General features: G+C 38.0%; 5 protein-coding genes across 8 annotated transcripts; 3 read left to right on the forward strand and 2 right to left on the reverse strand.

The window, feature by feature from the left end:
* The first annotated feature begins 229 nt into the window (after nucleotides 1–229).
* LOC138855773 (uncharacterized) lies at nucleotides 230–5,940 on the forward strand. The gene has a single exon (XM_070105739.1). The coding sequence runs from the start codon at nucleotides 541–543 to the stop codon at nucleotides 2,023–2,025; it is 1,485 nt and encodes a 494-aa protein (XP_069961840.1). The 5' UTR covers nucleotides 230–540; the 3' UTR covers nucleotides 2,026–5,940.
* Nucleotides 5,941–6,007: 67 nt separating this feature from the next.
* Nucleotides 6,008–6,979, reverse strand: LOC106617375 (protein Abitram). Its single transcript, XM_070105741.1, has one exon. It carries the CDS (start codon nucleotides 6,977–6,979, stop codon nucleotides 6,278–6,280), a length of 702 nt encoding a protein of 233 aa, XP_069961842.1. The 3' UTR covers nucleotides 6,008–6,277.
* Nucleotides 6,980–7,014: 35 nt separating this feature from the next.
* LOC106617376 (COX assembly mitochondrial protein 2 homolog) lies at nucleotides 7,015–7,319 on the reverse strand. Its single transcript, XM_014234510.3, has 2 exons — nucleotides 7,239–7,319; nucleotides 7,015–7,167 (listed from the first exon to the last, which is right to left on the reverse strand). The coding sequence occupies exons 1-2, from the start codon at nucleotides 7,317–7,319 to the stop codon at nucleotides 7,015–7,017; spliced, it is 234 nt and encodes a 77-aa protein (XP_014089985.1).
* A 342-nt stretch (nucleotides 7,320–7,661) lies between these two features.
* Nucleotides 7,662–8,832, forward strand: LOC106617357 (protein BCCIP homolog). Its single transcript, XM_070105740.1, has 3 exons — nucleotides 7,662–7,908; nucleotides 7,973–8,099; nucleotides 8,156–8,832. Exons 1-3 carry the CDS (start codon nucleotides 7,783–7,785, stop codon nucleotides 8,794–8,796), a joined length of 894 nt encoding a protein of 297 aa, XP_069961841.1. The 5' UTR covers nucleotides 7,662–7,782; the 3' UTR covers nucleotides 8,797–8,832.
* A 118-nt stretch (nucleotides 8,833–8,950) lies between these two features.
* Nucleotides 8,951–14,743, forward strand: Dip-B (Dipeptidase B). 4 transcript variants are annotated; one of them, XM_014234526.3, is made up of 8 exons: nucleotides 8,951–9,094; nucleotides 9,479–9,574; nucleotides 12,573–12,846; nucleotides 12,969–13,067; nucleotides 13,129–13,270; nucleotides 13,494–13,834; nucleotides 13,898–14,380; nucleotides 14,458–14,743. In XM_014234526.3, exons 2-8 carry the CDS (start codon nucleotides 9,561–9,563, stop codon nucleotides 14,620–14,622), a joined length of 1,518 nt encoding a protein of 505 aa, XP_014090001.1. In that variant the 5' UTR covers nucleotides 8,951–9,094; nucleotides 9,479–9,560; the 3' UTR covers nucleotides 14,623–14,743. The 4 variants fall into 4 exon arrangements, with proteins under 4 accessions (XP_014090001.1, XP_036224326.1, XP_069961843.1 ...); XM_036368433.2 differs by having other exon boundaries at nucleotides 8,970–9,131; XM_070105742.1 differs by lacking the exon at nucleotides 8,951–9,094 and adding an exon at nucleotides 9,348–9,364.
* The last annotated feature ends 2,059 nt before the right edge of the window (nucleotides 14,744–16,802 follow it).

Genomic DNA, 16,802 nt, shown 5'->3' on the forward strand with positions numbered 1-16,802 from the left:
GACATATGTAATTAAACTACACTATGATGAATCTGTATTTTGTTTTTCCACTGGCGCAGATTCTTGCTCAACTTGCGCTGTCTTGTGCTGAGCTTTAGCAACGTTGCTCTCATTTGCTAACTTCTGCTCAGCATTCAATTTTATCGCAGTCCACTTTTCGTTATATTGTGCTTGTGTTAATAGACTGCGTTTAATATTTTCACAGGGCTAGCTTATGCTACTGTGGGGGTCAGCAGGTGGCGGATAGCTGAACGGCCTCCAGATATGAAGGTTAGCTGCGAATATTCAATAAGCAGTCCCCGACCAAAGCAGCAGAGATGGAGGGTATAGCCTAAAAAGCTATATCTGCCCTACGAAGTTTCTGTGATGGGGTGACTCGACACCGCCCATAAATAAGTGTCAAACACAAAAACCCCGAAAGCGTCTGACTCAGATTGAGCGGCTTACTGGGTAGCGTCTGCCTCCAGGTTAGGAGCGGCTGAGCAAACCACCTTGCAGTAGGTATAAAATGGTACGGGTAGGATCCCGGAAAAACAAAACATGTCTGGGAATAGTACAGGAAAATTAAAAGTTACGGTGCAGGGTGTAAAAAGCCCAGTGCCGGCGGTTTTGGGGGGTGAGCAAGCAGGCTCCCGACCGTCGATATCCAACGACTGCAATGATGCGATGGTGGACCACTTGGCCATTGCATCAGATACAACTACAAGTTTGAGCAAACCAGCAGAAACTGATCCATTCAGGCGAGCACCAAAACTAGCCCGATCGCCAGAGAAAACGCCCGTCGAAAAACAAGCACGAGCTCGGTCTTCTCCGCCCGCGCTACAAAAGGAAATCCCGACGCTGTTCCAAAAAAATGATGTTGTGCAAGATTACATGCACGAATTGGGAGAAAACATAAAGAAATTAACAGGTATGATGAGTCTCCCACAACGCTCCATTAATAACCCCATGAGGGAGCTTCTAAACACAATTGTGAAGCTGCATGCAAGTGCACAGAAGGATCTCGCTAAACTGAAGGTTTCCAGTACACAAAACCAGCCCATACGGAATGCTGTAGTAGCCACACCGAAAAGGCTACGTGATGAGAGGCAAGCGACGCGAAACACCCCACCAAAAAGGACCAAAAGGTCGCAGGGTGAAGACTTGCAAAAGGAAAAGGAGAGCGTAGAGGAAATATGCGAGAAGCCAGCTAGTGTAGGGAAAAAAGAAACACCAAGAGACGAAGCTTGGGTTACAGTAAAATACAAAACCCCCAAAAACAAAAAAGCGAAGAAGGAAAATGCCAAGCTACCGCAGCCACCACGACCGGATGCTCTAGTCATAGCAAAAACTGGAGATATGGCCTACAGTGACATACTGAGAGCGGTCAAAAAGGATGGAAACATGAAACAGCTCGGAGAAAACGTGTCGAGGATAAGAAAGACTGCCAAGGGAGAGATGTTGCTCGAGCTAAGAAGAGCACAAACAGGGAGTATCCATGAATACCGGAAGGAAATAGACAGGATATTAGGAGACCAGGCGCAGACTAGAGCTCTGACTCACGAGTTAACTGTTGAAATTCGCGATTTGGACGAAATCACAACGAAGGATGACATAGTCGAGGCCATTCGTTCACAAATTAAAGAACTGAATCTCTTCTGCGTCGATTCAATAAAACATGTAAAGAAGGCATACGCAGGTACACAGAAGGCGGAGATAAGTCTCCCAGTGCAACAGGCAAGGCACCTACTAGGCGCACAAAAAGTCAAGATTGGCTGGGTAGTATGTAGAGTTCGAGAAAAAGTAAACGTAAAAAAGTGTTACCGATGCTTTGAATTCGGGCATGTCGCAAAAATGTGCACGAATCCTGATGACAGGAGTAAATGTTGCATGAAATGCGGAGAAACTGGACACTATGCGAAGGACTGTCGTAAAGAGCCACTCTGTGTCTTGTGTAAAAGCAAAGGAAGAGCGAGTGCAAACCATCAAATTGGGAGCCGGAGATGTCCCATTTTCTTAGAAGCCTGCCAAAAGAAAAGGAAATGAAAATATTACAGATCAACCTAAACCACTGCGAAGCCGCACAAGAACTGTTGACGCAAACCGTGTACGAAAGGAACGTCGATGTTGTAATGATATGTGAGCAATACAAAAACCTGAGCTCTGATACGTGGGTTTCTGATAGCACCAAAAAAGCAGCAATCTGGACCTGCGGTGATAAAATGATGCAGGACAAACCACTGACACAAAAATCCTTCTACACGAGAGTAAAAATCGGCGGAATACACTTTTACAGTTGTTACTTGCCACCAAGCCTTCCACAGTCGGTCTTCGAAAAAGGTTCTCGATGAGTTGGTTGGGGATGCCCACGCAACCAAACCAAACATAATAGCAGGAGACTTCAATGCATGGGCCTTAGAATGGGGAAGCAGAAGCACAAACCAGCGAGGACATGCGTTACTGAAAGCCTTCGGGCTACTTGATATTGTCCTGTTAAACACAGGCTTTAGGAACACATTCGAAAAAAATGGTCGTGGTTCCATTATCGACATAACGTTTGCAAGTAAATCTCTGGCACGAACGGCAGAGTGGCAGGTGTGTGACACGTACACGCACAGTGACCATTTCGCAATTATAATAGATGTAAGCAACTGCTCCTTAAGACAAAGAAGAGGTGCGCGTGAAAAAAAGGTACAAGCTAAAGGGTGGAAGAAAAACACAATCGATGAGGATTTATTCAAACTCGTATTGAGTGAAGACATACCCGAATCAGAAGACACCAACCAACAGGCTAAGTTGCTTGTTCAACATATTTGGAGAGCCTGTGACGCCGCCATGATTCGAAGGAAACAACACCCCAAACGAAAGCCAGCATACTGGTGGAATAATGATATCCAACAATTGCGAGCTGATTGTAATAAAGCGAGGCGACAGTACCAGAGAAGTACAGGCACGGCAGGTCAAGATGGTTTACGTGAAAACTTCAAGGCCAAACGCAAGCAACTGAAAAAAGCTATTAAAAATAGCAAAGCTGTGTGTTTCAAAGAGCTTTGTAACAAACTCGATGAAAATCCCTGGGGCGGTGCGTACAAGCTGGTCATGTCTAAAGTTCGAGGTCCTAAAGGAAAAGCGCCAACCTGCCCAGCCCTTCTGAAAAGTGTTGTGGAAACACTCTTTCCAACACAGCCCACGCGAGAAGAAGAGCGGTTTCTCCCCGAGGAATCAGAACGCATAGCTATACCAGTAGTTACCGATATGGAGGTTATAAATGCTGCTACACGTTTCGGCAATGCTAAAGCACCGGGGCTGGATGGCATCCCAAATCGTGCTCTGAAGATTGCACTAAAGCAAAACCTAAAATGCTTCACCCAGCTATATACGAAGTGCTTAACCGATGGTGTTTTCCCAAAAATATGGAAAAAACAACGTTTGGTCTTATTACAGAAGCCAAACAAAACAGTTGGGGATCCTAGTGCATATCGACCACTGTGCATGATAGACACAATAGGGAAAATTCTGGAGCGGTTGATCTGTGAACGTCTTGAAGCACACCTGGAAGAAGTTGAAGATGGCTTATCTAGCAACCAATACGGGTTTCGCAGGAAGCGCTCGACTATCGACGCAATCAAGAAGCTGACCGGAATAGCAGATAAAGCAATTGAAGGTACTAGGTGGATGCATGGCACAAAAGAATACTGCGCAATCATCACTTTCGACGTGAAAAATGCGTTTAATTCAGCAAACTGGCCACACATAATACGAGCCTTAGAGAACCTCAATATTCCGGTATATTTATTGCGGATTATAAGATGTTACTTGTCCGACAGGCTGTTGTTATACGACACTGAGGAGGGGGTGAAAAGTTATGCAGTAACTGGTGGAGTTCCACAAGGCTCTGTTTTGGGCCCAATGTTATGGAATATTTTATACGATGGAATATTGCGTCTCCCTCTACCAAAAGAAGCGAAAATAATTGGATATGCGGATGACATTGCTGTGGCAATAGTAGCAAAAGAGCTGCACCAAATCCAAAGCGTTTGTGTATTTCGGCACTAGCGCGAATTATGGCTAACATAGGTGGACCAAATCAAGCGAGAAGGTTACTTTTAGCAAAAGCCAGCCAATCAGTTATGTTGTATGCGGCACCTGTATGGGCACAAGCACTGACCCATAAAATATATGCCAAAATGGTGATTTCAATGTTCAGACTAAGCGCCATCAGAGTAGCCAGTGCATTCCGCACAGTATCGCAAGAAGCTGTTAGCATTATATCCGGTATAATGCCACCAGATATAATGGCACTTGAGCTCAAACGAATATACGATACCAGCAAAATACTCGGCAGGTCATTGACAATAGAGGAACAAAAAGAAGAAAGACAAAAGAGTTTAAACGAGTGGCAAAACCGCTGGGACGAAACAACCAAAGGGCGGTGGACACACCGGCTTATCAAAAATGTTAAAACCTGGGTGGAAAGAAAGCACGGACAAACGGACTTTTATATGACGCAATTATTAACTGGCCATGGCTGCTTTAGAGAGTACCTGTACAAGTATGGCCATGATAATGGAGTGACGTGTTCCTTTTGTGGTAATAGTAATGAGAATGCTCTACACATTTTCTTCTATTGCCCGCGATATAACGTGGAAAGGACATTGCTAGAACAACAGATAGCAGAACCCGTATCACCAGATAACTTAGTACCACATATGCTGCGGTCTGAGCAGGTGTGGCTCGCCGTAAAAGACCTGGCCGCAAAAGTTCTAATAGAGCTGAGACGAGCAGAACGGCTGCGAAAGAGAGAAATAAGAGCAATAGATAGAGTATAAGTACACTGAGATGAAAGAGCCCATAGGCTAAGCTAACCTTGCGAAGAAATACTTTACGGTAGTCCCGCAAGGTACATACAAAGCTGACGAAGTTAAGGGTTTAGCACGTAGGCGTACCGCTGCGCGAGTTCGGCATATTAAAAAAAAAAATATGGACCGGGCGTGGTCCCGAAAGAGGTGCACTTAGCGCACGGTATGAATCGTGCATGCTGTCACTTGTGGCAGTATCTTTCAGAAGATTCCCCCTTCGGATAAATAAAAAAAAAAAAAAAAAAAAAAAAAAACACACAGAATTACTTACTAACTAATGTAACGAGTGGGAGGGACTGAGACAAAAGGGATAATAGCAAAATTTTATAAAACCCATATGCGCTCGAGCATTGGCCATAAATAAGCATTATAGAGGGAGAGATGACTAAAATAACAGTAACAAAAATATAAATCGCTAACACTACATTTAAAAATTTCTAACCAGCAAACTTTGCCCGAATTCGAACCCGTGAAAATTTGAAATTCCGCCTTAACGAAGCTTTAATCTTTTACTTACAAAATCAACTAAAACCTTTGCACAACCATTGAAGGCATTTATTTTCTGAAATTAATTGTTTAATTGTTCTGTAATAATTGTGCACAATCATAATTTCGTATATGCTCCATACAGTGTGTCCTAACCTATGCACCACAGTAATATGTTTTCCGTTTTCTTTTGCTTCCATTGAGAGAGCTTTAATATATTATATAAGTTTGCGTGTTAAAAAATAATGAATATAATAAAAATACATATAATTTTAACTACTATCACTGCACTGCACCAAAGGCATTGTGAATTTAGACCCTGTCATAGTTAATAAGTTTTCTTTTTTATTTGAGTGAGTAAAATGTAAAAAATTTAATGAAAAATGCAATAAAAAGAGCAAAACAGTGAAGACGTTGCATGATTTTTTATAAGAAACAGAATAAATGAAACTTAAATCAAGTTGTAAGCATTACATCGACAAATTAATGTAAAAATGATTTAGCCAATTTATGACAGCTGAAATATCAGTGAGCTTACATTTAAATGTAATGTTGGACATAATGATAGACTCTGAATTGTAACAACAAATAAAAAATCACTTAGAAAAAAACCAAATCGCGTGTTTTAATAAATTTATCGATGCAGCAATCTACAACAGATTTCTATTTTCGATGTCAGTCGCTTTTTCGGTTTTAAAACTGCATAGTTTTATTTAACAGCTTAAGTTTCAAGCCACACACACTTCATATTTCATTTTTATTATTAATGTGAGGCATTCAAAATTCATGGTGACTCTTTTTTTAATTCGGCAGAAAATTAGAATTTGTTGTTTCTATGTTATAATACACCGTAACTTAAATATATGAACATAAACAGCTGTTTTGATAAAAAACAAGCATATTTTTTTAGAACTTCACAAATATCAACAAAAGACATATGTAATTAAACTACACTATGATGAATCTGTATTTTGTTTTTCCACTGGCGCAGATTCTTGCTCAACTTGCGCTGTCTTGTGCTGAGCTTTAGCAACGTTGCTCTCATTTGCTAACTTCTGCTCAGCATTCAATTTTATCGCAGTCCACTTTTCGTTATATTGTGCTTGTGTTAATAGACTGCGTTTAATATTTTCACAATCTTCAGGTTTTGGTAGTACAATAGCCACATAGCCTTCACCTTCGGCGGCCATTTCCAATCTCTTTGGTGCTTCAACCCACGCTGTATTCACTTCCACCAATTTACTTTGTACACAACTAGGTATTTTGTAAGCTTTATTTTGCTCGCTGGTCAATATGGCTAGCGTGGAGTCATGTTGTAGAACCATACCGCCTTTCTTGCCTTTTCCTTTCACTGTATTTTTACTGCGATCTGTATTGCCAATATCAAAGGTAAATGATTTTATGCCGTCTTTTATTGCTGGATGCTCGGGAGCCAAACAAATTAAACAAATACGATTGGAGTGAAAAAGTACTTGATAGGGTGCCGGTTCTGGACTTTCCTTAATGTAATAGTACCGTGTGAAGAATCGATCCACAACACTGGGATAATTCTCCACCCATTCCTCTGTAATGGACGGTACGTCTATACCACCAATGACTTCTGGCACATGGTTATAGTAGTATGGTTCAAGTGGATCGTTTGGTTCGGTAGGCATTGCTGGTTGATTGGTTAAAATTAAGATGAGAGTGTTTATGAGGATACTAGACGCTCCTTTAAGCGAGCTTGTCGCTCCGCCGCTTTCACACGGTTTGCTGCAGCACGTGCTTGACGTTCACGTTTTAAGCACCTCACCAACTGGTTATCAATATCGTTGCAGACGCCAAGAAATTTAGCAAATTGATTCTGAAAATTAAATACACAATTATGTAAGCTGTAACAACTTGTGGATACCGCGTTTGGGAATATTTTTTTACCTCAATATGGCAATTATTTAGTTGTTCAATCAAGGTATTGCACTCCGATGTATGCAGATGTGGAGATAGATCAGTATGCATACTTTTTGCTGGGATTCAAAAACAACACAAATTGCACTTTTTCTTTGCTAACCGAAGAAATAAAATGTCAATTATTTTTTTCTATTAGAGCTGCCAACAGCTATTAGCAGAAAAGTCAATGCTATCAAGTTTGTATAATCCGATGTAAAAATTCAAGTATTTAACCTATTAATTAGAAATAATCTGTCAAAAAAATATCTTTTATATTATACAGTTGAACAAAAGCATAATTCTTTTGCAAAATCTAAAATAAATATTTTGTTTTTAAAATTACACAGAACTATGGTGATTTGTGCAACTCTGTGTGTAATGCTGTGTTCATTGCTACAGCAAGAAAGCAACACGTGCAGACTAATCAGCTGTTCTGGTAAAGAAGCAGATTTGATACAAAACAAGTTTTTCTTATTCATAATTGTGGTATTGCCAAAATATTATTAATTTTTAAGCTTGAATTCATTTCATAATGTCGGCAAACAAAAAGAAGAATTTGAATTCTATGGAGGAAGACCAAACAGCAGACGACTCGGATAGCTCAAGTGAGGATGATGATGACGATGAGCCACATCCTGATGCCTATACCGGCAATGAGGTTTGTAGAAGAACAGAATACTAAACAAAGCACTTTACAAAAAATAAACATAATTATGTTTTAGGAAGTGGAAATTGATTTCGAAGGTCGTGCTCCCACAGATCCAGATTGTCATGGAATTTCACAACTACTGCAGCGCGTGTTTTTAAGAGCGCCAGTAAACACCATGCAAATGGCTGATATGATAATCGGTAAATGTTCTGTAAATATAATATTTACTTTGCTTAAAATATTATTATTATTTAAGGGCAAAATTATGTTGGCAGTGTTATTTACCAATGTGAGCAAGATGGTGCTGAGAGTGATATGGACGATGATATGATCGAAGAAGGCACAATATTTGGTATTACAACAGTCATAAATTTGACGGCAAAAAAGGACATTGCTTGTATAGAACAATTGCGCGGATATCTAATACAGCGCGCTGAAAAGCATGCACCAGATTCAGTATTTACTCACCTACGAGATGTGTTGGGAAATGAGGGACGTCCAGTGGGGTTTCTTATCAATGAACGTTTCATAAATATTCCAGCACAAATCTCAGTACCGTTGCTGGAGAATTTACATAAAGAAGTGCTAGTGGCTAAACAGAAGGGCATGCAATTTAACTTTAGTTATTTTATAATGATAGTTAAATTTTATCGCAAAGAGGCACGGAAGGGAAAGCCTACCGAAGATACATATACGAATGCCGAAGAGGAAGTGATTTGTGCGAAGGCAGTAAATTCCTTCGAGTTTTCTGTTGCAGACGAGTGCGATGTTGGTATGAGTGGAGATTGGCTAGAAGGCGATGCGACATTAACTCCCTATCGCAAAATTATATTATTTGACGCAAAGGAGCTACCACATTTAATTGACGATATAAGAAATTATATAAATGGAGTGTAAAAATTATATAAAAAATAAATGTATATAATATATGTACATGTTTGGCTGTTTTTTGTTAAATTTAGCGAAGTAAAAATCCCTAATGTTTATCAGACGGGGTAAATTGTTATAAAGATAACACACTGTTTGCAGCACTGTCCACAACAGCTGATGGCGCGATTAAAACGTGTGAAGAGTGTATTAAGTTGGTTCACCGGCAAATTTTTATGTAAAAGAGACTTGCACAAGTAAAATTAAATTTTGATTAGCTTAAAGTTTTCTGAGAAATGCAGCTTACTCATTGGCGATAAGCTTTACAGTGAGCAGTGGATAGCACAAAGTATATAGTTTGTAAGGTATTGTTAGCCGGAGAATCATGCATTTGGCATGTGTATTGCCACAATTTGGACTTAGCAAGCTTAAGCGATAAGTGCAATAGTAACACGTTCCTCTCTGTTTATTCGTAATTGCAGACCAACAGATACTCTGACCGGTTTTTATAAAGTGAGACTCATTTGAGCTGATTTTCATAGTAAAAGTTTTTCTTCATGGAACGTAGTCACGGTTACACAAAGTGTGCCAAATACTTGTAATATCTTCCTTGATTTGTAACTAATAAGAGGATCGAACAGCCTCATTTTCATTGAATAACTAATTGGTTGTACTTATTGTGTCTAATCCGATTTTCTACCTTAATTTCTAGTCAATAAGACTCTATATAATCGGTAGGAAACTAAAAACAAAACAAACAAACTTCAGGCGTGATAGTGTGTCCAGCTTCCATCATGGGTATTGAGAGGTAAGTGCAATAACCAAAATTGTATCAACAGCAGAGGTTACTATGCTTAAAGCATACAGTAGTTATATATAGTTAATTCTTTAAATGATTTAGAACTAAACGTAAACAATTTTCATATAAGAAAAAGTTAACCTTATCAATAGCGAATTTGACTGTATATACATACTCAGAAGATAAATCGGCATCATAAAACAAAAATAACAAAGTACACGAATGTTGGTATAAAATTTGTGTTGGAAGATTAGAAAGTTGTATTGTAATAATCAGTTAGGCAGCAATCGTCGTCGTTGTCGGTTGTTTAAATTGTTTAATAATATTTGTGTATTTGAAATATATTGGTTAACATGGTTGCCGATACGTAAGTAAGCTCTTGGATGTTTTATTGCAATAGTATATTATACTGACACATTTGAAGCAAAAAAAAATTAATAACGTGTGGCGTGTATTCCGAAAAATGCAAAAGTGTTAAAATGAATATATTCTTATATTGGGGAAAGAAACTAATTTGCGTCGACATACCAATTTATACTTTTCCTTTGTTTCAATCGACAATATAAATGTAGAATTAAAATTAATAGATAATATAAACAGAAACTTTTCATATCGCTGCTTTCAGAGTTCACTGCATGATTGGACATTATAATAAGCAACATTTTTGTGTGAATTTTTATATGTTCAAGCATATGAGTGTATGCTGTACAAGTTTTTGAGATATTCATATGTATACACGTATTTATATATCTACAATGTATACTTGCATATATTTGATCACAAAGTTTTCTATTAATATGCGAAAGACTCCAGCTATCTACGTGTACTAAATATTTTATAGATATTATCAGCTGCAAGTGTTTGCACACTGTAGAAACAAATACAAATTTAAGTCAAAACTACAAAAGTAAACAAAAATAGACGCTAAAGAAAAGTTTGATTCTATATTATGAATACTAAGTTCTTATCCCAATAGCCTATAGTCATATATACACCTATGTATCGTACATATGTATATAAGTACATCTACCCAATAATTCAAAACAATGTAATTCAAAGTAACCCCAAAAATATTGGAATAAAATGCTTGACGCGCATAAAAAAAAATAAAATAAAAAGTTAACAAGAATTCAAAACAAAAATTTTGTTCGAATGGCACATAAACGATCAGCTTATCGTAGACGGAGCAATTCGCCGTTAAGGAAGAAGGATCATCTCGAGCTTGTTGAAGTTTGTATATCCAACACTTTGTAAGTGTCAAATAGTGGTGTAAAGGATGGTATACTAAGAGCTTGAAAAGTTTTAAACATATTAATTAGTTTAACAAAGTAATTCAGAGAAAAATGTGCTTAAAATTGAAGAAAAAATTAAACAGTAGTCTTTCTCATAAAAAGTTTTTCTCATAAAAATCTATTACACGGTCTGTTCTAGGTTAAACCTTTATGGCCTACTGTGTAGGATAATGTGAAAAGCAAAACACATAAATCATTGATTATACATGTGTACATCAGACTATAAGTTAGATAATATAAAATTATGAAATGGGCTTAAGAAATCTAGTCTGATAAGTTGTTTTATTTTTATACCCTGAACAGGCTATATTAAGTTCGCCACGTACTTTGTAATAGAGAAGGAAGCGTCGTAGACCCTATAATATATACATATAGGTATATAAATGATCAGCGTAACGACATGACATTTAGACATGTCCGTCTTACTGAGATATCGATCTGAATTTTGCACAAGTTATTTTCTGCTCAAGAAGCTGCTCATTTGTCGGAAGCGCCGATATCGAACCACTATAGCATATACATATGTGTATGAATGTAGCTCCCATACAAACTGAACGATCAAAATCAAGTTTCTGTATAGAACACTTTTTTATTGAACGAGATATTTTCACAAAATTTGGCATGGATTATTGTCTAAGGTAGCGGTAAAATCTCCGTCAAAATTGTTCTTAACGTAACCCCTATAACATACTGCTGTCATACAAACTAACCGATACAACTTCTTGTATGGAAACTGTTTTATTTGTGAAAGGTATTATAGCTTCGATGCAACCGAAGTTAACGCTTTTTTTTGGAACATTGCTGCAAGATTTGGGTTGTTACTATGTGTATTATTTTGTATACTTTATTATTGTTGATTAGATTAATGCCGGAGTTGTAAATTAGTTAGCTTTATTGAAGCATTTTTTAAGAGTTGATGTGGAAAAACAGAAACATATTTTAAATGTGTTGGACTTAAATTTTTTTTAAATACAGTGCAAGTGTGTGTGCATTAAACGATTATTACGATAAATTATTTTTAGAATGCTAAAACGTACGGGGTTATACTTTTGAAACTTTCTTTTAAATGCTTTTCCGACGAACTTTAGTTATATAAATAACACAAGTTAATTTACATAAATTCATTTAGTTAATAACAAAAGTTCATTTGCATAAATGTATTTAGTTAGTTTATTTGTTCCCGAATTGAGGCTGCGTTTAAAAACAGATTTGGTCTCATAAAACAAAACAAAATAAAAATTTTAAATGCACTTGTGAAATCGTTTGATTATACGCCCATTTCCCAGCTGATAAGAAGAAACAGTTGCAAATCAATTGTTGTAAATTATGAATGTTAGTTGGCAGTCACCTATTTATAGCGGCACTTAAAAAATACCGCAGGACAAAAAAAAATAATTGTTTATAACAAATATACAGCAAGGCAGATGAGGAAATGAACGAATGCAACAAAGCGTTTAATGTCAATTGCTATAAAACGCAAATGGCACATGAACACAATGATGTGCTGATTGGTTCCATATAACACATTCACATATATACGTATGTACATATAATATGTATATGGATATATTATATATGAATACATATTTGCACTTAGTAGCGTGCAGTTGTAGTTGTTTTGCTTCTGAATTGTATTTACCTTGAACTTTAAAAGTGCATGTCATACAAATTTATATTAATATATTTTATTCATCTTTTTTCTTTCCTGCTCTTAGACTCTTGCCGTGCAGTGTGAAAATCGCTAAACTCATACAGAAGTCCAGTTGCGATGTACTCTGTATTATCGACCGTCAAGTGCCGCCAGAGTTGGTGGAGCAATTCGGTGAATTCCGCTCATTTGATAAGGCTTTTGATAGTGTGGTTTCATGCTTTAAGTCGCCCAAGTTGGACTTGCCCATAGTTTATTCACCCGTACAGGAATTGACTGATTATCATGATGTTCGCACGTATCAGAAAGCGGCAGCCAAGTCATTGGAGCGCGCCATTAAGGTGAGATAAAGTTGTAAAGCAAATATGTATAACGGATCAACATAAATATGTTTACAATATGCTCAAGTTCATTACAAAAATGAATTTATCGCAACGCTTATCACTTTCGTTTATTTGCTTAGGCTGGCTTCAAATCGCCGCTGCTGCTGGTGCCGGCGAGCAAGCGCTTCTCCAATGCCGAGCTTTGCACCGTGCTGGGTGCTTTGGATCAATTATATGTTGTAAGTAGCGATAATATTTTAAGTAGAAAATTTGACAAATAAATCAAATTAATAACTTTAGCCGATTCAATTGCGTGAGGATGTGCCCGAGCAGGCAAAGCGTATTAAGGAGCTGTCGCTTTTGATTGCTACGCCAAGAGCTGAAGAAATTATAAAAGATGCTTTGGTATTGGAATCGGGTCGAATGGTGGCACGCGATATTGGTGAGCACGATTTTAAAGAAATACAGTTTTTAATCGAATTATTGTGAGAGTATAACAAATGCTCTTATTTACAAAAAAATACTGAAATGGAATTGAATGCAGTTTCATTTATCCGTCTTAAGTATTTTGTAGCTGGCAGTGCTGCGTTCAATGATTTGTTTATACACACGCCTAAAATTATGCAACGATACTGCTAACAGTCTGTTGTCATTTTCAATTGCAGGTGTTGGCGATCCAGAACGCATGGCGCCACCTCGCGTCGAAGACTACGTTAATAGCGTACTGTCCTCGCTGAAGAAGGAAGTCATTAGCGATTTGAATGTGTTGCAAGAGGATTATCCACTTTTCGCCGCCGTCAATCGCGCTGCCAATCAAGTGAGTCGCCATCGTGGCCGCATCATCTTTCTGGAGTATGTGCCACCGCAACCGGCACGCAAAACGCTGATGTTGGTGGGTAAGGGTGTCACCTACGATACCGGTGGTGCTGACATTAAGGCTGGCGGTGTAATGGCCGGCATGTCGCGTGATAAGTGTGGCGCCGCCGCTGTTGCTGGCTTCATGCAGGTAAGCACAACACAAATTCATACTTATTTACCACAAATTTTAACTAAATTGTTTCACACACAGATTGTCAATGAGCAAAAGCCTGCCGATGTGCATGTTATTGCTGCACTTTGCATGGTACGCAATTCGGTTGGTGAAGAATCCTATGTCTCCGATGAGTTGTACACCTCACGCGCCGGTGTACGCATACGCATTGGCAACACCGATGCCGAGGGACGCATGTGCATGGCGGATGCTCTGTGCCGCATGAAAGAGATCGCCATCGAGCGCAAACTGCCCGATCCACATCTCTTCACTATTGCTACATTGACGGGTCATGCTTGTATTTCCGCTGGTGATGGCTACTCCATTGCCATCGATAATAGTGTGGCACATAAGACAGGTCATGCACGTCTGTTGCAGGAGACTGGTCAGTCGTTTGGCGAACCTTTCGAGGTGTCCGTTTTGCGTCCAGATGATTTCGATTTTAACAAGGGTAAAGTGATTGGTGAAGACATTGTGCAAGCCAACAATGCACCATCGACACGCACGCCACGTGGTCACCAGGTAAATCACTTTGAATTTGATTTTTTTTAATTTTTATGCATTCTAAATGTCTAATTATCTTAATTTCTATAATTTAGATTCCAGCCGCTTTTCTCATTCAGGCCACTGGCTTGGACAAGCATGGCCTAGAGTCCAGCTTGCCATTGAAGTATACGCACATTGATATTGCTGCCAGCGCTTGCGTATTTCCAGAGATACCAACAGCTGCGCCTATTGTGGCCTTGGCAAAGACACATTTATAGAATTTTTTATAAGAGCATAAGATATCAATTATATTGTACTTATTCCCGCATATATGTATGTAATTTGTTACGCTAAACACTACGAAATATAATCACATATACAATGAAAGCCATTGCTAAATGTCAGCTTTTGAGTGGGTCACAAATATGGGTGATAAAAAAGCGTTGCTATTATATAAGATATATATAGACAATACAATTTCGCTCAGGTTTATGAAACCAGAAAGAACCGGGATCATTTGTTAAGTTAGAAAAGTTGTTACTTGATATGTTGGGTATAAAATTCATCGTGGATTAGGAGAAGACAGTCGCATCTACGCTCCCTCGATAGCTGAGTCTACAGAATCGAATTAGACTAGGATCTATATCCGACGAAGAACTGTCAACTTAGCAGCATTCTTAAATATTATTTTGTGAATGTTTTCTGCTGCTATAACAACAACAAATAAACTTACGAAACTGGATATTGAAACTGGATTATCTCGATTATTGAGATTCACGTGCAAAAATCATATTTGAATCAATTTACTTTAAAAAAAAATTAACATAAAATTTAAAACTAACTTCGGTTACACTAAAAACTATTATAATACCCTCAAAAATAAAAAAAAAGTGTTTTAGAACTCATGGCTGCTCATTTATTATCTATTTTATAGGGTCTCCTCGGTTTCCTTAAAAGTGTTACAAACTTCATGGCAAACTTGATGCCTATAACCTGTTCTGGATATTAAAAATGAGCTCAAGCTTGAAAAAATTAACAAAATTTTTTATTGTAAAATATGTCTAAATTTGGGGTTTCTCGGGTATTACGGAACTAAAACATTTGTATGGCTATGCAAAAATAGTGCCAAAAGAACCCGAAGTCATCTGAAAATAATCCCAAAATAGTTCTTAAATGGTTAAAAATTCATAAAAATGCAGAAATAGTTCCGAAAGTGTAAAAAAATCGGAAAGTACTTCGAAATAGTGCAAAAACAGCCTCGACAACTTTTTACTCGTTAAATTTTATTGTAATAACAAATATTTATTGGTTATTATGTTTACCATTTGTTTTGTTAAAATTATTATTATTATTATAATTATAATTCTTCTTTATTTTTTTATTTACATTTTCTATAATTTTTCATTTCATTTAGTTCGTATACATTGAGAATATTTTGTTATTTTTCGCAAACTCATTTTATTAAATTTCACAAAAGATTCTTTCATTTCTCGCTGCAGCAATTCTTACTGCGTTGGCGCAGCGCAATAACGGTGCTAGCGGGTACAAGCGGCAATCGTGCTTGCGCATGCACCGTTAATCTGGCTTATGAAAACTCGGTCAAGAGTGCCGCGTTCATGTTGTGATTGCATAATTTACCGTTGACCACCATTCACAGTCATCGTTCATGTTGTTGTTGCCCGTTCTCGTCAATGCCCCACAAGGTGGCTAACTTAAAACTACCGTTGTTCTACGCCTTGCACTTCCCTTCACTTGACCTCTCTTGAGTCCATGCCATGACTTGCATTGTTATCTTTGGTAAACGGCTTGTGAGCCTTTCTTTCTTTCTTTCTTTCATTTCGTTTGCCTTTAGTTCGTTTTCTGCTTTCTTTTGTCGCAACAGCGGTCCAGCTTGCAGGCTTCGTAGCTTGTCGTACGCAGGTTACTGGCTGCCCAATGGCTTTAAATGAGTGCAACTTGGCTGCCTTGGACTTGTTTTGATTGTTGTTGTGTTGTTGTTGGTTTTTATGTGCTTTCATTTTGTTTTGCTTTCTTGTTTTGCCAACTGACGACCGTCTTTATTGAGGCTCCTTACGGTACCTTGCTTATTTGCTTCATTGCATTTACATACGTACATATGTACATATGTATTGTATATATACCTGGTATATAACAAGAATCGTGCGACGCATCAGTGGGCCAGTCTTTCGCATTTCTTTTTTTGGAAACAACAACCACGTGTAGCCGAAGCGGTGATTCATTTATCGATACGACTGTTCAACGTTCCATTTATTAACAGTAAGCGTGTAACATGTAACGGTACATTACTGGCAAACACCGTTACCCTGATTATGGGAATTAATTTTGACCAGTTTTTGGACGTACTCTTCTTTTTTATACATTTTAGTTTTGTGTCTTTTGTGGCGATAACGCACTCGAAGAAATTGAAAAAAAAGTAACTACGGATTATTACCGTTCA

The sequence above is a fragment of the Bactrocera oleae genome, chromosome 2 (assembly GCF_042242935.1).
Source record: "Bactrocera oleae isolate idBacOlea1 chromosome 2, idBacOlea1, whole genome shotgun sequence".
In the NCBI taxonomy this organism is placed as follows: Eukaryota; Metazoa; Arthropoda; class Insecta; order Diptera; family Tephritidae; genus Bactrocera; species Bactrocera oleae.